We start from the raw sequence: 22,745 nt of genomic DNA, 5'->3' as shown, positions 1-22,745 counted from the left end.
TCTACAGGAAAGCCACCCATACGGATTCTTACCTAAAACCGGATTCCCACCACCATCCATCCCAGAAGAATTCCCTCATCAAGACTCTATATCATAGAGCCCAATGCATCTCCGACCATGAACACATTGCCAGTGAACTCAAACACGTACGCCAAGCTCTTAAGGCTAATGGTTACTCCGACTACACAATCCGCAAAGCCATCACTCCAACCATCAAGAAGGATCCTGTTGAGGAGCCTTTCAAGACCATCACCTTACCCTACATTGCTGGGGTCACAAAAAAGATCTCCAAAATCCTGATTAAACACAAGATCCAGGTCCTATTCAACACAGTACATAAAATCCGTGATCTGGTACCGTCTGTAAAAGATGTGGTTCCAGACATACAGTACCCTGGCGTCTACAAACTAAGTTTCCTCTGTGGTAGCAGTTACATTGGGGAAACCAAACGACATGTCTCGGACCGCATCCGTGAACATAAAGCTGACCTGAAACACGGTAGGACAAACACCTCAGCCGTGGCAGATCACTGTTACAACTCAGTGGGCTCACATGATATTGACTTCTCCAAGACAGAGGTTCTCTGCAAGCCATCTGGCTATCATGAGAGATTCGTTCATGAGGCGATCCACATATACAAACACAGAGACAATTTTAACCGAGAAGATGGATTCTGGCTTAGCAATCATTGGAAGGACGTAATAAACCATTTCGACACACATTAGGGTGGGTAGAATAATACATAGTGTTATATTAAATGTATAAGGTATAGGTTGGTTTACAGCAATACAGTATATAATTTAATGTTGGCAGTATATAATACGGTATATGCTCGTGTGATGCAATAGAATAAAGTTTAGATGGAAGCATATTATATAATTTTTACGACGTAGAATTGTAATGTATTACTTGCTGTTAGTAACTCAGCTTATTGTAGAGTATAGTAAGTATACTGATGGTGCTATGCAGTTTATACTTTAGTTTTTTATGTAGTTTATACTTGAGTTTTCTACGTGGTTGTTGAGTAACTGCAGCTACATATCATTAACATTCCTTTCCTTTGTTACTGCTAATTCCTGCACCCCCCCTTGGTGCTGCTGATCCTGCATAATGCATGGGCATAATATGACTTTGAAACCCCCCCGCCCACCTCCTACGCATTTTCCATGAATATGCTGAATTCCTCTTCATATGCACATTCTTTTGTTAAGGCGCTCTTCTTCCACCTCCAACGCAGCTTATATATAAGCTGCTAGCTTGGCAGTGTCTCATTCTTCACCTGAAGACGGCTGCTTGCGTTGTAGCCGAAACGTCGTGAGAATTATTTTATTTTATTATGTTTTATTTTTATTATTTTATTACTTCCCTTCTACGTGACTTTACCGAAAGAACCAAGAAGATGAATCCCTGCAGTCACGAAAGCTTTAAATCGAAATATATTACGATGTGTTATGATGGCTTTACGATCATCCTACTAAAGAGTGCCATTCAACTCGACAAACATGACTGATTTCATATTGAGCCATCTTATCACTTGATTCAGGGGGACATATTAGAGGTGGTGCCATTTTTGAGCCATTTGATCATTTAATGCAGTGGGGGGGGGGGGGCAGATTAGAGGTGGTGGCTACGTACCCCGGAACCAGGGAAATGTAATCAGCTGCACATCCCAGCGCTGAACACAGGCTGGTGTGACGCCGCGCTTTGTGTGGGAGGCGAGATTGATATGGGCGAGGTGGGGCATCTGCGAGTCTGCACGTTTCCACACGTCGACATTTGCATACCGCTAAGCCGATTTGATTTTCTCAAACTATTGATTTGCTTAAAACGGGCAATTGAGTTTGTGAACAAAGGGAAGGTTTTTGGACTTGTTGAAGGTCACCACTAACCAGCAAACAGAATATCCATAGAAAATTTAATTTACGGCACATGTTCATGTATTTTTCTTCCCCTGATAAAGTTTACCCTGACAGATTGCACAACATATGCATCCAAAGGTCTTGCATAATTTCCACTTTCTCCAATATGCAGTCGGATAAGTTAACCTTAGCTTCAATGCCCTTGTGTAATCTGATTTGCAATTATGAAGCTTTAAAAGAAACACATTTAAGGTCAACTCGTGGCAATATACCACAGATTACACTGTGTAACGTTTTTTTTCCTGGGTAGGAAGTGTTATTTCCTAATTGCTTATGCCTCAAAAGTACAGAAAGTGGCTATTATTCTCCACAAACTTTGCTTTTGTGACCAGGACAGTGAAATAAAAATTTTTACCTACGTTCCAGAACATTCCAGATAGATTCATTAAGTGCCGAGTAAACTTGGAGAAACTTCTCGAACATTCTATAACTTTCCAGTAATATAAATAGTAGTATAAATACAGGGGCCTTAAGCCCACCAGTTCAGTTTAGTTCCAGCTGCCTAAGTGGATACATATCTGCATTTTTCTGAGATGGCATCAAGAGGCTGCAAGCAACCGGCAGACGCATTTTGCTATATCTGAGGCCAATTTATCAAGACAAGAACGAAAAATTACTCTGTGGAAGCATCTGCTAAAATGTGTGAGGCCTACAAGGCATATTTCGGCATGCCTGTCGGGGATCAAAACAAACCCTGGGCACTTCATTTCACCTGCGAGCAATGCAAAAAAAACTCTGGAAGGTAAGATGGACAATTGTTGCTCGGAATTTTACGTGAAAATGTTTTAAATTGTAAAAGTTTTTACTTTTTAAATGTTTTACAATTTGCAATGTTATTGAAAAATATATCATATATGAAAAATGTTGCAAGAATCTCTTACACATTAGTCATGGGTGAAATAAATGTATTTTTGTAGGATGGTACAGAGGGGAAAAGAGAGCCATGAAGTTTGCTATCCCAATAATTTGGTGGGAACCCACTGACCACTCAAGCAACTGCTACTTCTGCATGGTGGACCCTTCCAAACGTCGGACTGGCAAGAATGCACCTGCTATCACGTATCCGGACCTTCCTTAATCCATCGCCCTAGTGCCACGTTGCCATGAGCTCCCTGTACCCACTCATCTGGAGAGAGAGCAGCCGTCTTTAGAAGAGAGCAGCAAGTCAGAGAGCGAGGACGACGCTGTAGATCCAGATGACAATTTCAGAGGTGGAGCTGAGGAGAGAAACCCATACTACCCAAACGAAAAAGACCTCAACGACTTGATCAGAGATCTTGGTCTCAACAAGTCCAATGCCGAGCTTTTGACGTCTAGGCTCAAGCAGTGGAACTTGTTGGATAAATGTGTCCAAGTCGCAGATCAAAGGAAGCGTCACCAACCTTTTTGCAGCTTCTTCACCCGTCAAGATGGGCTCTGCTTCTGCCACAATGTGACCAGTCTGTTCAAGGCAATCGGAATCGCCTGTAACCAGAATTGGTGGCGCCTCTTCATTGACAGCTCATCCAGGAGCCTCAAAGCCGTGCTGCTCCATAATGGTAACAAGTACCCGTCTCTTCCCCTGGCTCACACTGTGCACCTCAAAGAGGATTACAACAGCATCAAGACCTTGCTAGACGCCTTGAATTATGATGAGTACGGCTGGAAGATCATCAGAGACTTTAAAATGGTGGCATTCCTGATGGGTATCCAAGCCGGTTTTACCAAGTTTCCATGCTATTTATGCCTTTGGGACGGCAGGGACACCAAGGCGCACTACCACAGGCGGGACTGGCCACAGTGGACCGAGTTCTCTGTGGAGAGTAACAACGTCAAGTGGGAGCCACTGGTGGACTCCTGGAAGGTGCTGATGCCACCACTGCACATCAAATTGGGCCTTATGAAACAATTTGTCAGAGCTGTAGATAAGGAGTCTGCAGCGTTAAAAGAAACTTTCGTGACTGCAAGGATTCATACTCTTAGGTTTTTTCGGTAAAGTCACGTAGGTGATTTTTTTAAATATATATAATAATAAATGAAAATAACTAAATTAAATCACGACGTTTCGGAAGCAATACAAGCCTCCGTCATCATGACGGAGGCTTGTGTTATTTTCATTTATTATTTTTTTTAAACTTTTTTTTACCTACGTGACTTTACCGAAAAAATCTAAGAGTAGCGTTAAAGTACCTTCAAGACTTCTTCCCTAAGCTGTCTGAGGCAAAGGTCAAAGCCGGTGTCTTCGTCGGACCACAGATAAAGAAGATCCTGGAGTGCAATGAATTCCCCAAGAAGCTCACTAGTGTAGGGCTGTTACAGAGGGGCTGTTTGTGTAGGGCTGTTTGCATAGGAGCTAACGGATAACAAACACAGTGGGCGGGGACTCCGTGAGCACACGGGGTGGTGCCCGCAACGACGTCCGCACTGGACGGCGTGAGGGGGGTTTCGATCCTCTAGGGGGGTATAAAAAGGGATGAGCCAGAGAGCTCGGGGTGGAGTCTTAGAGTAGTTAAGGGAAGACGGAAGACCGGCCAGATAGGCCCTGGACTCCCCCTGGGACGCCGCCCTTGTAAGGGCAGCGCAGGCTGGAGCCAGTGGCGTGGTCCCGGAACCAGAGTTAGTCCTCTGGGATTCCGGGTACCGTAGCCCGACTGACCAGTGTCGGGCCAGACAGCCTCCCCTAGCCCGTTAGTGGAGGACTCGGCTAGGAAGGCTAGCTAGAGGTGAATTCCCAGTTATACGGGTGAGGGGGCCGATACATCCCTCCAGTGCTGTACGACATTGTGTAAATAAATACGTGTGCCTTACTACGGTGTCCACGCGTCTTCAAGAGTACTTCATCTGGCGTCAGAAGAACCACGAACATGGACACGCGCCAATCAACTCGGGCCAAAGTACAACAAATGGAAGACGCCGCCGAAATTGTCGAGCCCGAGATGGCTCAACAAGACAACGTGCAGCCGGGGCCGGACGCGTTCTTACCGGGGCGTCGGCATGAAGAAGAGCCGCGGACAGACGAGCTGAGGCTGGCTCACGAGAGGCTGGCTGAACTGCTCTACGCCGCTGCCGCCACGCTAGAAAACATCACACGGCTGGGGGCTGGTGGTCCACCGCGGGGCGAGGGGAGCCGGCGTCCGGAGCGCCTTCCCGCCATTTCCGAAGATTCAAACTTTGAATTTCCCGCCATCGGCGCGGCGACCGCTAGGGGCGTGGCCAACCTCAACCTTGGGTCCGACATCGGCCGCGCTGGGGCTGCCGCGTCAACGACGGAGGAGGGCGCGTCATCAAGGCTGCGACAGGCGATACCATCTGCCGTTCGCGCCGAGACACAGCCGAGTCGGGGAGACAGCAGCCCACGGGACTCCACGGCAACCGCTGCGCTGCACCAAAGGCTGCCTCCGCTTAAAGAATTTGTGGGCGCAGAGGGCGACTGGGGCGGCTTCCAGAGACGCTTCCTCGCCCACCAAGAAATGGCCAAATGGACAGACGCTGAAGCTCTCTGCGCGCTGCCGGCGCTCCTCGACGGAGACGCGCTCGCCGCCCTCACATCGGCGCCCAAGGAGAAGTGCTCTACGCTGCCGATGGCGCTGCAGCTGCTGGCCGGGGTCTACGGGCCTTCCGCGGAGTGTAGGCAGCAGTTCTACGACCGCCAGCGGGGCGCGAAGGAGTCGCCGCTGGCATACAGAACAAGTCTCCTGGCGTTGGCCAAGACAGCCTTTCCTCGCATGGACGAGGACGGGGTCGACGCCATGGTGACTGAGAAAATCCTCCTGCTAGCAGACGACCTGGACATCGCCGTCGTGGCACAGGAGGATACGGAGATGACTTCTCTACAAGCGGCGCGACTCCTCCACGCCAACCTGCTGTCGCAGCGGCGGAAGGCCAGCAGGGCAGCGGCTGGGCGTGCGGTGGCGGCAGCCACCCTCCCGACGGAGGAGGTCTTCGCCGTCAACCATCGTCGGCAGCAGGGGACGGGAGCACGGCCGGGCCGGGAGGGGTCGAGCCGCTTCGACCGTCCGTCATCGCCGCCGCCGCTTCCGCGCTGCTTCAACTGCGGCGTCCGGGGCCATGTCGCCTCGGGGTGCCGCTCTCCCCGACAGCGTGGGACGACGCCTCGCCAGGACGCCGGGCCTCCTCCTCCTCCTCCCAAGCTCCATCAACATGATCCGGCGAGTCGCGACACCACACATGTTTGGCCAACACACACACCTGTCGCACACTCTCGCATCGCAACGAATGGGGGGACGACGTTGCATCGCGACGGGCCGGCGCGTACCACTGTGGGGACTCGAATCGAGCCCGGGCAGTGGTCCGCGTTGGCCCATCGCGTTGTGGCCGCATCGTCAGGGTCGTCGGCCGTCGTGGGACTTATTGACGGGGTTGAGGTACGCATCCTGGTTGACACGGGGGCATCGGCGACCATTATTTCCGAATTGATTTACAACATTTTGCCTGTTCAAAGCCGTCCCTTACTACCTGTTAATGTCCCATTCTATGCGGCGAATGGGGGCTCCCTTGGTATTATTGGACAAATTCGAGCGCAAATTTGTATCGGGGATATCAAATTATCAGGCCCGATTTTTGTTTCCTCCTCGCTGGCGGTTCCGTGCCTGCTGGGGACGGACTTCTTGGGTAAAATGCCGATCCGTATTTTAATAGACCAGGGATGCATTGAGCTCCCGTCGGGACAGCGCATGGCGTTTTTACCCTCCCCTTCTGTGATTCGGACGGCGTTCGTAACCATACCAGCGTCCGTCGTCGAAACCGTTCGTGTGCCGCCGGGGGCTCAGATGTTAGTACCTCTAAAACTTCGTCAGCCCTTCGCAGAGGGTATCGGGGCCCAGGGAATCCTGTTGGGACCGTCTAGGGCCGGGGTTAGTGGACCGCATTTGATTCCGGCCCTGACCGTTGTGATGGGAGATGGGGACCCTTTCATCGCGGTCCTCAATGTGGGATCGCAACCTGTTGTGGTTCCTCGAGGGACGGTGCTTGCGCACGCGACGCCGATGCCCTGCGAGGAACCGGTTGCGAATCATGTCGGCACCGCCACCCGACTGCACCCACATTCGGACAGCGATGACGGGTGGCTCGACGCGCTTTGTGCGGGATCGACGGACCTGTCAAAATCAGAGCGCCAACAGCTTAGATCACTACTGCAGGAATTTTCCGACGTTTTTAGTCGGAATAAATATGATTTGGGTTGCACTCATCTGCTGCGTCACCATATTGACACGGGTGACAGCGCGCCAATTCGCCAAAATCCGTTTCGGTTGAGTCCCGCCGAAAAGGACCATGTCAAATTGGCTGTGGATGACATGTTAGCCGCCGACATCATTTCTCCCTCTACCAGCCCTTGGGGAGCGCCGATCGTCCTGGTTAAAAAGCAGGACGGCTCGTTGCGGTTTTGCGTTGATTTTCGGCGCCTTAACAAAATCTCGGTTGCCGACGCATACCCGCTCCCACGGATGGACGAATTGCTGGACGCCTTGGCGGGAGCGCGATTCTTCTCCACGCTGGATTTACTTTCGGGATTCTGGCAGCTTCCTCTGGATGATGAATCGAAACCTAAAACTGCTTTCCGTACACCGCACGGCCTGTTCCAATTCAACCGGTTGCCGATGGGCTTACACTCAGCGCCGGCAACCTTCCAACGTTTGATGGAATTGGTTTTGGCTGGATTGCAATGGGAGTCGTGCCTGATTTATTTGGATGATGTTATTGTCTTCGCTAAAACTTTTGACGAACATCTCCAGAGGTTGCGGGCGGTTTTCCTAAAGATGCGGGCTGCTAATTTGAAGTTCAAGCCCCAAAAGTGTCATCTGTTACGCGATTCCGTGCGTTATTTGGGCCACATCGTAGGGCGCTCGGGTATTGCTACCGATCCCGCCAAAACGCAGTGTGTCAGCTCCTGGCCAACTCCCACCACGGTGGGAGAGGTCAGGAGTTTCGTCGGCTTCGCGTCATATTACAGACGGTTCGTCGCCGACTTTGCAACAATTGCCAAACCCCTACACGCATTAACATCAAAGGGGGTTCGGTTCCACTGGGGTCAAGAGGAGGAGGCTGCTTTTTGCTCCCTTCGGGACGCCTTGGTAAAAGCTCCTCCCTTGATCTACCCCGATTTTTCAAAGCCGTTTCTGCTCAACACCGATGCGAGCAACACGGGTATTGGGGGCGTGCTTTCCCAGGTGATTGACGGCGTCGAACGGGTGGTTGCGTACGGCAGTCGGGTGTTGTCTCAAGCAGAGCAAAGATATTGTGTTACCCGCAGAGAACTGTTGGCAATTGTCTATTTCATCCAACAGTATCGCCCATATCTGTACGGTCGGCGTTTCACCGTCCGCACAGATCATGCGGCACTGCAGTACGCCCTGCGAGTTCAACAGCCATCGGGACAATTGTCCCGATGGTTGGAGATCCTCCAGGATTTTGATTTTGACACCACATACCGTAAGGGCGTCCGCCACACCAACGCGGACGCTCTGTCGCGCATGCCAACCACCTCGGAATGCGCGTGCCTCCTGGGGTCGGGACGTTGCAAACCAGCAGGGGACGTGTCGGTTCCGGGCCTTGCGGCCGCCGCCGACGGCGGGACAGTTGTTCAGAATTCTATTGAACAACAAGGGAAAGATTCCCTGCTGGGTTTGCACATTCAGGAATGGGGGCGCCTCCAGATGGAGGATACCTCCCTCCTCGCGTTGCGTCGTCGCGCCGGGGAGGCAGGGCGGGGATCGGGTGATGCCGACGCATGGGAAATGCATGCGGGGTTGCTGTTGCACTGGGACGGAAAATCCCACCGACACCGGCTGGTGGTCCCTTCGGGCTTACGGGGTAGGGTGGTGTGGGCTGCTCATGAGCGCCTCCTCCACCTGGGTACCCAAAAGACCCTCGCCTTGCTCCAGCGTGATTTCTTTTGGCAAGGCATGACAAGGGATGTCTCTGATCTGTTGGCTTCATGCCCGCGGTGTGCACAGCGAAAACCACCAGCACGAGAATCAAACCCGCCCTTGCAGTCTATCAGGGTCTCCAGAGTAAACGAACTTGTCGCGCTGGATATTCTGGGCCCATTCCCCGCCACCCCTAGGGAAAATAGATACTTGTTAACCGGGGTCGAGTATTTTACGCGCTGGCCTATGGCCTGGCCCCTGGCCAATCAGTCGGCAGCAGCCATCGTCGACGCCTTTGTCCAAGGCTATGTCATGGACAAAGGTGCCCCGGAGCGGCTGTTGACCGACCAGGGTAGAAATTTTTCCGGAAAACTCCTCCAACAGGTTTGTGAGCTCTTAGGAACGAAAAAGATTCGTACTTCCCCCTATCACCCGCAAACTGACGGGATGGTCGAGCGTCTGCATCGCACCATCTCGTCTATGTTATCACAGCAGGTTTCGGACTCACAGACTGATTGGGACTTGAAAATCCAAGGGGTCTTGGCAGCATACAGGTTGGCCCCCCATGCTGCAACGGGATTTTCGCCATTCTTCCTCATGTATGGGCGCGACCCTGACCCACCCATTCGGGCGCAGCTGCAGATCCCCACACCACTGGGTAAAACAAAATTAATTGACCATGTCAAATTCAACCTTGAAAAATTGACTGAGGCACGGGATGCTGCCATGCTAAATTCAGAACAGCGTCAAAAAGCAAACGAGCGCCTCAGACTGGGTCGCGCGCACGTGCTGCAGTGGAAGCCGGGGGACAGGGCATGGCTGCACTGCCCCCAGGTACCGCTCGCAACATCCCCTAAACTGGCGCGGCCGTGGAGGGGTCCTGTAGAGGTGGTCGAGGTTCTGCGGCCTCAGTGTGTTCGCATCAAATGGGGGAAGCGCCGGTGGTTTGTGCACCCCTCGAGACTAAAACCATTCGTTGCGGTGCGAGGCCCCACTCCACACACGCGTGGCCAAACATGTGGGGGGTCGGCCGACTCAAAGGGTCCGTCCTTACTGCCCTCGCCTGACGTGTCGCCGGCTGTCCCGCCCACAGGTGCACCGGGATTGACGAGCTCGCACCCACCTACCGCTGCGAGGGATGCCGAGGGTCTCGCGACGTCAAACGCGGACTCAATACAGAATGAACAATTGCCACCGGCGGATTCGCCACCCGGGGTTGCCCCGTGTGACGGGCCTGCAGCAAGGACACACGCAAAAATGCGCAGACTCTTATGATGCATTGGAAGAACACTTAATTCTCTTGTGTACGGTTGCGGGGTGCTGCGTCGGTGGGGAGCTCCTACCACATTTTTGTTGTGTTGCATGTGTGCTAGGGGTTCCCTGCTAAACCTGTATATACGTCGCTCTTACGGTATTCGTATTTATTCAGGGGGGGTGCGTCGGATTGTTCCCTTCGGGGTTGTGGGTTTGTTGTTGTTGTTGCTGTTGTTCCCTTCATGTTATCGTTAAAAACGTTTTTTAAGGCACACGGGGGGATCCAGGGGTTAATTAACCTTTATTGAAGTTGTTGCAGCCGGGACGGCTGCGAGCTGTACAGGGGGGGGTGATGTAGGGCTGTTACAGAGGGGCTGTTTGTGTAGGGCTGTTTGCATAGGAGCTAACGGATAACAAACACAGTGGGCGGGGACTCCGTGAGCACACGGGGTGGTGCCCGCAACGACGTCCGCACTGGACGGCGTGAGGGGGGTTTCGATCCTCTAGGGGGGTATAAAAAGGGATGAGCCAGAGAGCTCGGGGTGGAGTCTTAGAGTAGTTAAGGGAAGACGGAAGACCGGCCAGATAGGCCCTGGACTCCCCCTGGGACGCCGCCCTTGTAAGGGCAGCGCAGGCTGGAGCCAGTGGCGTGGTCCCGGAACCAGAGTTAGTCCTCTGGGATTCCGGGTACCGTAGCCCGACTGACCAGTGTCGGGCCAGACAGCCTCCCCTAGCCCGTTAGTGGAGGACTCGGCTAGGAAGGCTAGCTAGAGGTGAATTCCCAGTTATACGGGTGAGGGGGCCGATACATCCCTCCAGTGCTGTACGACATTGTGTAAATAAATACGTGTGCCTTACTACGGTGTCCACGCGTCTTCAAGAGTACTTCACTAGTAAGGAGAAAGCGGCTTGGAACAGCTTTGTGGCAGTTGTTCGTGGCTTCCTGGGCAATCACAAGGTCGAAAGCTATGTGGAGGTGGTTGAGACTCTGGTGAAGAACTACAGCACAATGGGCTGTAGGATGTCCCTCAAAGTCCATATCCTTGATGCTCATCTTGATAAATGCAAGGAGAACATGGGAGCGTACTCGGAGGAGCAAGGCGAGCGCTTCCACCAGGATATACTTCACTTTGAACGCCGCTACCAAAGACAGTATAACGAGAACATGATGGGAGACTACATTTGGGGGCTGATTCGTGAAAGTGATTTACAGTATAATCGTAAATCTCGAAAAACTAGTCACTTCTAAATCTTTTGAGGTATTTTTTGCGTTACTTTAGTATAAATACATGTTAATTATGATTGATATGTTGTTTTCTTCTGACTTTATGTGAACGAAAAGACAAAAATTCGCCTGTTTTCTCTTTGAAAATAGGTAAATTTCTAAATATCACTGCCCTGGTCACAAAAGCAAAGTTTGTGGGGAATAATGGCCATTTTCTATACTTTTTTAGGCATAAGAAATTTGGAAATAACAATTACTACCCAGGAACAAAAATTGTTACGTAATGTTATTTATTCTTTCCCCAAAACATAGAAATGTTAAGAATGATTGGAATCTTTTACTCACAAAGAAGCATGCAATTTGATTTGTCTCCATATAATTGGTATAATATTTTAAATCCACATAATTTGGACCAACTACACTGTTTGATAATTGTTTTTTAACCCTTTCATCTGGAAACAAAACTGACACATTTTTTTACAAGGAGTCATGTTTGTATTGACCACAATACCTGCGGTTGGAATGCAAACAAAAAACATAACTCTGATAATGTATGAACTATCCGTGAAATTGATTGGTCCACACCCGAGACAGTTTTTCTTAGAGCCGAGTCTCACATGGTATTGGACCAGATGACGCCAAAAGGCGCACCAAAAAAACAATTATCATATTGTGCTACTGGCAAAGGAGGTTCCAATGGTGAACTACACAGTTTGTTAAATGCACATTGAACATCTGGTTGCTATTTGTTAAAAGGTTTCTTTTTCACAATATGGCCAAAATATGGACTGGCATAAACAGCCAGGGCGCTAACACTTAATTCTACGAGACTGTTTCTGGGAATTTGACTCACGAACAGAGATTCGAGAAAACAGGCGAAGTCCAGTGTGCTGACCATTACACCACACGGCACCCCACAACAGAATAAGGAAGGCAATTTAGCACATTAAGTTCAAGGAAGCCTTGTGTGTGTTGCTATTATTAGAGCTGCCCTAACTTGTCCTGTTGCGTCACATCTTGCTAGGTTACTTGATTACGTGTTACACTGTTTAAGCTGCCATTGTTCTCATTGTTCTTGACATATAGTTATATAGATAGAGATGTAATAAGGATCCATTGAAAGTATCACCAAAACACATTATGATGTTCCTCTTCTGACAACATAATTGATCACAAATTTAACCCGAAGGTGAGTGTGATTGACCAGATGTCCTATATCATAACTTTTTCAAACCTCACTGTTACAAAAATCATACTTTACCTCCAACAATTTATTATAATTGTTTATAATGAATTATAGTCCTATACACCTATAGTCAAAATAATGTTTTATTAACACCAGGTTAATGCTAATAGTGATCATGCTGTAATAGGAACAAAAATTATTCCAGTTATTAATCCTAAAGAGCTCATTTTCAGAAGGCTCTTGCATTGATATGTTTGTTCATTTCCAATGACGAGTGTTTGGCAGCTTCTCGTAGGAAGAAAGCGGAGTACGGCAAATCCCCATTTAGCGTGCGGTGTTCACACGACAGCTCGTTTTCGCTACAACGTGGTTCGTCCACTCGGGAACAACGCGGAACGCGCACCTTGACAGCGCGGTTCCTGAGTGGTCGATGACGAACTACTTTCTTGAGCGGTAGAGTGATCCAGTACGTTGAATTACACAGTGCAATGATACAGTACGTGTGCGGCATACCCTCCTTTCGGTCATTTGTCCCACCAATGAGATGACTGTCGGCTGAGGTTCCAGTGCAAATGTGATTCAGTACCAGTAGTTCCTCACTTAACGTGGCTTTCGCTCAACGCGGCACTGTTCATGAACGCATCTACCGCGTTAAACGAGGAATTGTCGTACGTGGAGAACATCCTCGCATTGTGAGGGGTCGACACTCAGAACTGCCATCTCCGGAGCGAAATACCGGTCCCCGACATAGAGATGCGGATATGAGCACCACACAAAACGAATTTGAGTATGAAGACACTTTTACTCGATTCACAAACATACATTATTGAGGTCGAAACAATACAAATGCAAATGCACGTGATTGTTTTGCAAGATCATTGGCTGTTATTTACTTCACATTATTTATATTGTATATTGTGTATTAGCTCTTGCTGCTGCTACCGCCTTGTCTGTCTGCGGGCCGAGCCACCCTTGAAAAAGAGATGCATCAGCTCAATGGGTTATCTACTCGGACAAAAAACTTTGGATTCTGAACTTCTGACAATAACGGAGATCTTTCTTGTTGTACAGCAACAACGTGAACAGAATGAATCTCGGCTGGTTCCCGCCTGGCTGTATTCAGCACGGTTATTAATCATGAATCAGCGCCATGCAATTTAGACGGCCAGTTATTCCCGGCAATGAACGCACGTGGCGAAAGTGGTTCATTGCTTCACAGCTCAAAGCAGTCTCGCGTCACGAAGCGACCTTCATTCCGCTGCTACTGCTCTCTGTGCGCACCGTCTGCCGGCACGACCCTCCTGTGGAACGCGCGCACGCGCGCACGCACGCGCGCGGCAGCGCTCCGTTTCACTGAGCCACCAAGTCTCTCCGTCCGTCGTGGCAACAGTTGGCAGAAGAGGCTGGCGAGCTCGCAACGCGCCGTCGCGCGGTCTGGCGCAGCGCAATTAACGCAGCGATGCGTCGGGGTGGCTGATGTCGTTGAGTGCGAGATGAGGTCACCAACCGTCCCGGGATTTATCGGCCGAGTGCGCGTTTGTTTTTTTTGTGTAAAATCAACGGTTGCGCAGTTGCTCACTGAATAGAGCCCCGGTTAAAGCAGGCATTGCTTCAATGCCTCGACTGACACGCACACAAGACACTGAATACGCGAAACAGGACGCATCGCATGCTGCCCAGGATAGTCTGCTGCCTTATAGACAAATGAGCAAGTCCATCTGAGGAATACAATGCAGTTTGGATGGACGCTATATTGTCACAACCATCATCAGCCTCTGCCAATCCACTGCTGGATGAAGGTCTTCCCACGGCGTCGTCAATCCCTCATGGGTGCAGCCGCACGCGAACCGATCGCGTCGCTCCAACTCCGCAGCGATTGCGCTCCAAGAGACTCGTCCACACATTGCGTCTAGATGCCAAGCGCTGTCAGGGAGTCATGAGCGCTCATTACTCTGCAGTCGAGAAGGGAATCGCGGATGAACAATTACGCGTCTTTGCCCCCGGCGACTCTGCTGCTGCAGCTGCTGCTACAGCTGACGATGACACTGCTGCCGCTGATGATGGTGATCAACAGCACGTGCCCAGTGGCCACGTGCTGTCTCGTCTCGGCGTGGCCACGGGTGGAGTGGAGGAGTCGTGCCACCGCTGCCTCCTGCCTCTCGCGCTCGTCCTGCTGCTGGTCGGAGCGGTGGTCACCGCCCTGGCGTGCCACGCGGACGGGCCGTCCTCCGTGATGGGTCTGTTCGGCGTGGCCCTCATGATCCTCGCGGTGTTCATGCTGGCGACGGGAGCAATCAGCTGGTGCTGGCGACGTGGACGCGGCAGAGCTGCTCCGCCAGAGGGGCGACTGGGCCCTGCGCGCTGCTGATGGGTGATCCTGATGGCTGGACAGTCAGTGGTGGTGCCAAGACCACATTCATTGGGGGAGTCCGAAGCAGACCGTTACCTTTGTGGTCCACCCTCCTGTTTAACGAATACATCCCTCGTGAAGCGACAAGAGATACAGACACGGGATCGTCGGTGTAATGAGATCAGAGAAATGTTGACAAATATGCAGATGCAGCGAGATGAGAATTGCAACGCAGACGAGATATGAATCGGCCTTTTTCATCAATTATATTGATATGTTTATCGATGACTTTATTTTTAATTCTAGCTGATATTTGATGCTTCAGCCCCGCGTCGACCGCTCGCCTCATCTCTGACTCTCGTGCGAGGTGAATGCGGGAGGTGAGGGGCACGAGGTGGCCAAGCGATTGGGGATATTTACGCGTGGTCGGAGGTAGACCGATAAGAGAGGTGAGTAGGTTTGGGCAGGACACGTCACTAGAACGGATGTTGATGATGATGATGATAATCGATTATCGATAATTATTACAATGGCACTTATCAGCGTGGGGAAGTATGGCCAAATAACCACCATGATCTGTAAGGCGTGAAGAGGCACTCGAACATTCGGGGATGGACAAGATAATGATGGTTAATGAGGTTGTGCCATGGGGCGTGTGTTTAATTGCTCTGTGTACGTGCAGTATGTCAATGCGATGTGTTAATACAATGCTCGGTGGGTTACTGAGGTAGTGAACCGTGGAATGTGCAGTCCCTCGTTTCTTAATGGTCTCATGCAACGTGTGCATGATTATGAATATGTTAACATGGCAGAGGTGCAGCCCTGCAATTTCACGCTCACGCCGCTGCTGGTGAAAGTACATCAGCGATGCATCACGTACACAATTGAACTTGAAGAACATTTACTTCAGTCGGATGGTAAGCGGCTTTCATTCTCTATCTTGAAGAGTTGTGTCCGAAACTTGTAATACAGAGGCTTAAAGTGAATTGCAGGGGTTCATGTTTCCCTGCAAACATTACAATAAATGTGTTGTTAAAGACGGTACAACGTCGTATATCCAACTGCCTGAGGACTTATGTATAGGCGGATATATTAACAAGGTCGGATGTGTGAACATCTGTAGAAAATGACATTCACTCCATGTGTACATTGTGAACTGTGTTTTTGGTTGATTTATAAGTGATGACGTGAAAAGATGTATGTATACCGAAGTGCATTCCAATTTTAAAGACGAGTTTAATATCCTCGGCGAAGAAAGACAATACATTGGTACTGTATTTTGTAAATAATCAAGTGGTTTCAATTATGTGCAGAAGATTTCAGGTCGTGTATCCCTATAGCTCAGAAGATATTTTTGGGGACTTTATTGAGATCCGGAATGATAAAGCTTTTTGTATGTTATCACTGAAAACATAAAAGGCGTTCAGAGTGAAGCTGTCATTTGTTTTGTTGTGAAATATCCACAGTCCGCTGTGCATACTCTAATTCCTGAGGTCACTTATTTGTGCCTGCATGGTTATTGTGGTAAACAATGACAATACACTGAGTACATTGGTAATGGGGAAACAATTGAGTACACGCAGGTATTGATATCTTGAAAGCTCATTAAACTACCTTTGTACCCTTGACTTTGCTTGTTGTATTCTGCCGTGCATTTTCTTGGTAGTAAAGCTACTTGGATGTGGGTTCTAGCCAGAGGTGCAGCCACTGTGGGGGTCCAACCAACCCCACAATGTTAAGATAGGGCTAAGAGACACCCATAAAATGTTGTGCCCTTGGTCAGCACACACACATGGGCAACAGTCAGCTCTCACACAGCGCATACATATTCACTTACAGGAAACCAACCACTTTTAAATTGTGGTTGTGCACTTGATTCTGAAATTTTACAATCTGACCGTGCGACATTAATAATGTGAATACAACTGTCATTTTCCTTGTTAACCATTCATAATCCCTTGCATTCATTTCATGTTGCAACGCATAACGTCTTTCTCATTGCAAATACTAATTAAGTGGCACATAACAGAGATTCCAAGACATTTCCTTCCTGTGACTCAGCCACCTGCCAGAGCAATTGAAAAGACGAACACCCCCCGAAGTTATTTAACCAGGACAGGTTGCAATTCAGGTTAGATCCGGACAGGCTGCGAATTGGCTTCCGTGTTTGGGTGCAGGACTTGATGTGTGCATTGATCTGGTACAGGCAGTGTGTTGAACTTTATTGCAGTAAACTGCACGGTTCTGATATATTTAGGCTGATGGAGAAATATATCTGGGTTTTGGTGTACAGTGGGAAAGGTGGTAACCCGAATAGAAAAGCAATGAAATTCGTACTTTTATTTTAAACCAAATCACCGGCGTTCAACTCGGGAAAAACAAGTACCAGATGCACAATTTATATAATGGCATGGCCTGCCCAAAGTGATTCTGAATCACGACTCTAGCACAAATTATCTTGCTGAAGCATTGTTAAAAGCCAGACGATGAAATTGCATACCTTGCGAGGTTTTCATTTTACATGCGCATATATATTTCCAAATTGAAATGACATGCCTCGTGTTCGGTCATATTATGCATAAGCATGGCCTTTAAACACTTGATCTCATTTTAGTTTCTATTGCCACGTTAATTTACCTCGACAACAACACGTGCATTTTAATCTATTGCATAAACATTCCATATGTGAACAGTCGGCCTAGCTTCTCCTCCGATATAGAGTTACGAATCACAATTATTGGAAAATAATCCGGTGTTTAAGCTTGCATTCCCTCCGGAGGCCGCAGCCCATACAAGATGTATGAATACGAAGGCGCAATCGGTAGGGATTTGAAATTCACCCGATTCCTCTGTGAAGAGGCTTTGGAAACCAGGAGCTGAATTTAAAGCAGATTTCAATCCTTCAGCACGGCAAAGAATGTCATGCTCGAGACAGCTCGCGCCTGGAATTTCCAGTTAATACCCTTTGAAAAATGCAATGACTGTCTCTTACAATAGGCAACTATCACCATCAACTAATGTACAATGCTTTACATCAGATTGTCTAGGGATTGCCTATAATTGTGAATAATTGCCATTTAAACAATGAATCAATAAAACGCTGTAAGTGAATGCTTTACCATCAGAGGTCGTATCACTGGGCAAAGTTTACATCCCGCTGTCGGTTTAATCACAATTTCTGCAGGGAACACAATCTTCATTTTTACATGCAATTACAGGTGTCAATCTACCTCTCAATGCTTATTTGCACACCTTTTAGCCTTTAATCCATTTTCGTCGTCAGTGGTTATGTTTCTGATCAACGTGTCGTGGCTTGTCATATGCAGTGGTTGAAAACATTCATAGGAATGTGCATTTCAAAATATCGATTTGCGATTGTCCTTACTGAGTCGTATGTCTTCCCAGGATCCTGCTAGAAATGTGCAATCAGTTATCGTTTATATATGTTTTTGAACTGCAGGAAATAAAAACACCGGGGAAATAATGGGATAACCTCAAATCACCATTCATATATGCCAACAATCTGCTTGTTGTTATGCTTGCTATCGCTACCACTTTGCACCTCGTGTCAATGTCTCATCAATCACAACTTTCAAGATTCTGGATTACAGTGGTGCACAGCCAAATGTGATACGTGGATTAGGCTTCAGCTGGGACAAATGGCTTGCATTGAAGCAGCTATGAAAAGACTGCCTAGCCCATACACATTTCATATCTGCAGGAAACTTAATAATAACCTGACAGTGCGTACATAGTTGCAGCTTCAAATGTCGCGCTGCAATTTATTTTCTCATGCTACTGCTGATGGAAGGGCCTCCACTAGAGGAAGCTCTAGAGGCCCTACAGATAGTATTTGGCAGAGGTGGGACAAAGTCATTGTTATGCAAGTCCAAGTCGAGTCTGAAGTCATCAAATTCATGACTCGAGTCTGACTCGAGTCCAAGTCACATGACTCGAGTCCACACCTCTGGTATTTGGCCTGCCCCACCTTACGCAATCAGCCAAGCGAATAAACGTGGGTGAACCCACTCATCCTGCTGGGTGGACGGAGATGGCAGCGGGATTTAAGGAACTTGCGTATCGTTTTAACTGGAGGAGAGCCAACCGGGTGACCTCTGGATTGACAAGTACGGTGTGTTAATCATTGCACCACTGCAGTATCCCTAGGGTATATACAATTATGCTTTCATAAAATCTGCATAAGCCGTGCGTTATCCTCTATTGCATTTGCCCACTGTGAGTACAGTGGGTGGTGTTTTTTGTGGGTTTTTGTCCCAATTTAACAATACACCACAGCTGTTTTACAAAATAGGCCATTTTGCTCGTCTCTGTTCATTCATTTTCAATCTTTTATTATTATTCATACCCCCTATGATTCGACATTTAAAAGAGGAGAAAAAAAACCACCAGATGTATCCATCTAAAAGAATTGCAGATTAAGGTTAGGTTCACAAAATATCTGTCGGCAAGATTGCTTTAAAATGTGACATCAAAAAGAATGTTTTGCATGAAGTGTTCTAAATATATGGACTAAAGCAAAGCGTAAGACTGAAAATATTGAGAGGCACATAATTATAAATGCTGCATATATATTTTTACAACGATACTCTTTGTTTTTAAATCCTTTATATTAAGTTCGCTTGCTTGCTTGCTTGAGTGCTTGCTTGCTTAGGACCGTGCAAATCTTTCGGTCGTTTTTTAACCCACTTCCCGTGATCCAATCGAGCTGACATTTTCCACACAGACTCGTTGTGCGTGACAATTAATTTTCGTGAAATTTTATTTCCAAAATTTTACACTGTTTAGGGGAAAAAAATTAAATATTTAATTACCAATTGCTTAATGCTGGCAGACAATCATCTGACCCATAGGTGGCAGCCATCTCAAGCCAGAGGAAGAGAGGACTCTAGCCGCCACGCATATAAAGGATTTAGAGTGAAAAACTTTGTTTTTACGGGTTAATTTTTTTTCGGGAAAGTCACGTAGGTAAAAAAAAACAAAAAGTATAAATCCTTGCAGTCACGAAAGCCTAAAATCTAGAATTTTACAACTGTGGCAATGTTACATTATCCTCTTAATTTTAGCATTTTACATATAACTATTTATATTTTGTATATACCAAACCAAACCAAGCTTCAGTGAACATTTGAATTGAAGCCCTCTCCACCCAATTCATCGTTATTCACCGGGTTTGTAGATTGTTTTACGTATAACCTTGTCATGCTGCCTATAATGTTTTATAGAAGGAAAAAAATAAACATCAAAAAGCCTGCATACTGTTTATATAAGAGAGAAGACATCCAATGTAGCCCAAGAGAGCGATACACAATGTTATCATGGGTAATATGTCTGCATGCGGTGTCAATATGGGAATAACGTGGCATTTGGAAACTGAGCAATGATGTAGGCGAAATTCCACCTCTGCCAATGTTGAGTTGCACAAATGACATGTATTGGTGACGACTTATATAACACCCCATCCACTTGACATAAGCAATCAATGTCACAGGGAGAAAGTTATTGAGGAAGTTGTCCTTGGGTTTTGTCATTTCCCCGTTAAAAGTATGATTTGGAGGTTGATGTTTTTAGACGTTCGGTTCAGGCATTGCGTTATCGATGGTGGTGATGTGAGCACGTAAATGGATATAACTGCTTTGAGCGCATTCACTGAACTGGAGTGGGTTGCAACTGCATTGTGCCTGTTAGGCCATTGTCCCATTGGGTAGTCACATCAGCAGGTTATTGTGATTCCTAATATATATAGCTCATATTATTGATGTGACACAATATGGTATAAATGTATTGAGCAGGCGGTTGGAAATGATGCCATACAATAGTAGGCTAGAAAAGCCTGCAATAACAAAGAATTGTATGGCCAATAACCTATAGCCATGTCATCAATGTGCTGTTATATTATTTAACAATGGAAGCGCCACGAATGTATATTTACGATTGAATGCATAGGACAAGCTGTTCTTTTTTCCAATTCCTACCAAACTCATCTTGCTCTCTATCCACTCCGAAGCAAATAAAAGTTTATTTTGACATTTAATCGCTCATTTGACAGAACCACTCATATCTCTAAAGTGGCACAGAACCACTCATATCTCTAAAAAGTCACAACGTTGAAGACACTTCGCTTAATTCATAACAATATTCGCACTGTCAAGCATGTCTCATTGTACGTGTGTACATTTTTTTGCATGCCTTCGGTGACGCACACTATATTGTGCATTAAATGGTCAAACGTTGGCCAGTGCAATGTATTTGCATGTGATCAACTCAATTGCCCCGTTCTCATCAGAGCTGAGAAGCCTAAGCAGAGATGGGCCTGGATAGTGTGTGGGTAGGTGGCCATCATGCATTCAAGACGGGTGTGATGGGTGTTGCGCTCGGTCGAGGGCAGCGCAGCAACATCCACCGCTGCTCCACGTTCGCCGATCCTCAGTCCAGCGTGGTGAAGCATGGTCAAATATTCCTCATGGCCCTCGCAAGGTGTGGGGAGGCCATCATCCAGCAGTGGAATGAAAACATGGGCTCTGCATTGTATAAATATGACGGGTACCTGGTGAAGGGAGCATGATAGTGCGATCCAAATTTTTGTTTTAATTAAAACGCAATGAATTTCGATTTAAAGCTTTCGTGACTGCAGGGATTCATAATAAAATAATATAATTATATTATATTATGTTTTATTTTTATTATTTTATTACTTCCCTTCTACGTGACTTTACCGAAAGAACCAAGAAGATAAAACGCAATGGTGGAGTCAAAGGTGAGAGGGGGAGATGTAGCCTGTTCTCTCTGTGGTCTATACATCACATGCATTTACATGTAAAGTCTACGTGCTATGCTGTTGACTTTATTCCAAAAAGCCGTGGTTTTACTTGCATAACAGCTAAATAGACGAAGGACATTGGTGGCATTTACAAATAAATAAACAAATTACGTGGATGTGTGATGCGTCTAAACCTGTAAGGGCGACCGTGTTTCTGTCACAAAAAATAACCCTTGTCGAGAATGTCTTTGTGAGAAGACCACAATGTTTGATGTTGGTGCAATAACCACCCTTTGTGATTGGCACCGGCAGCTTAATAAGGACATGGTGGCATGTCTCTGCAGCCCCTACAGGCATCTCGTTGGCTTCGCAGAGGTTGTGGCAAGATTTTGCAGACGACATAAAGAGCACGGATGCCCCGCAGAAGTGAACTTTAACAAATTGGCAGAGGACCAACAATAAAGAGGCTCAAATAACAGAGGTTTTTTTTTTAAATGACAAATAGCACACGTACATTTAAAAGTAAACGGATTGTGGTTTAAAACGTACTGTACATATCTTAAAACGTACCGGACCCATTTGTAAATGCTTTCTTTTCTAGCATTAACACTGTTTTCATTATTTTTAACCGTACATATCTAAATCCTCGTGTTTCTTTTTTTTACCCCTATATAAATTGTTCACCAAGTTATATTATTTCAAATGTAGGAGTCCTTTTAGTCATTGGTCGAGACCAACAATGAAAACAGGAAAAAAATAACGCATATGCATGGCTATAAGTGCAATATTATCTTAATTATTATGAGACGTGGTTTGTCCCTGCATTTTGAAGCGACATCTGGAGGTGTGTCTTATAATTTGGTCCGCACACGTGACGAGAATTTTACAAATGTTTCAACACCGGGAAGTAAATTGCTCTATTGCCACCACGGTAGTTTTCATCAGTACACCTGCGAATAGATTTGAATCATTCAGAACCAGAATATTAATTTATGTCGGTGGAATCCGACTGAGCTATGAAGCTCACAGATCTCCAGTAGACAATTTTGGTACAATAACTGTACAGTCAAGGTTTGCCACTCACAAATAAAATATACGACATTTTTTAAAACTTTATTGACAGTGGGCAGTCAACATTATTGCCAACGCACAGCCACTTCCATCATT

At 47.3% G+C, this 22,745-nt stretch overlaps 1 protein-coding gene across 1 annotated transcript; it reads left to right on the top strand.

Moving 5' to 3' along the window:
- The first annotated feature begins 13,822 nt into the window (after positions 1 to 13,822).
- On the top strand, positions 13,823 to 16,377 carry LOC133353539 (uncharacterized). The gene has a single exon (XM_061569856.1). The coding sequence runs from the start codon at positions 14,192 to 14,194 to the stop codon at positions 14,816 to 14,818; it is 627 nt and encodes a 208-aa protein (XP_061425840.1). The 5' UTR covers positions 13,823 to 14,191; the 3' UTR covers positions 14,819 to 16,377.
- The last annotated feature ends 6,368 nt before the right edge of the window (positions 16,378 to 22,745 follow it).

Source organism: Lethenteron reissneri, chromosome 44 (assembly GCF_015708825.2).
Source record: "Lethenteron reissneri isolate LAM-NWPU_2019-01 chromosome 44, ASM1570882v1, whole genome shotgun sequence".
In the NCBI taxonomy this organism is placed as follows: domain Eukaryota; kingdom Metazoa; phylum Chordata; class Hyperoartia; order Petromyzontiformes; family Petromyzontidae; genus Lethenteron; species Lethenteron reissneri.
Note: the sequence above shows the minus strand (reverse complement) of the source record. Positions and strands in the feature narration are given on the sequence as shown.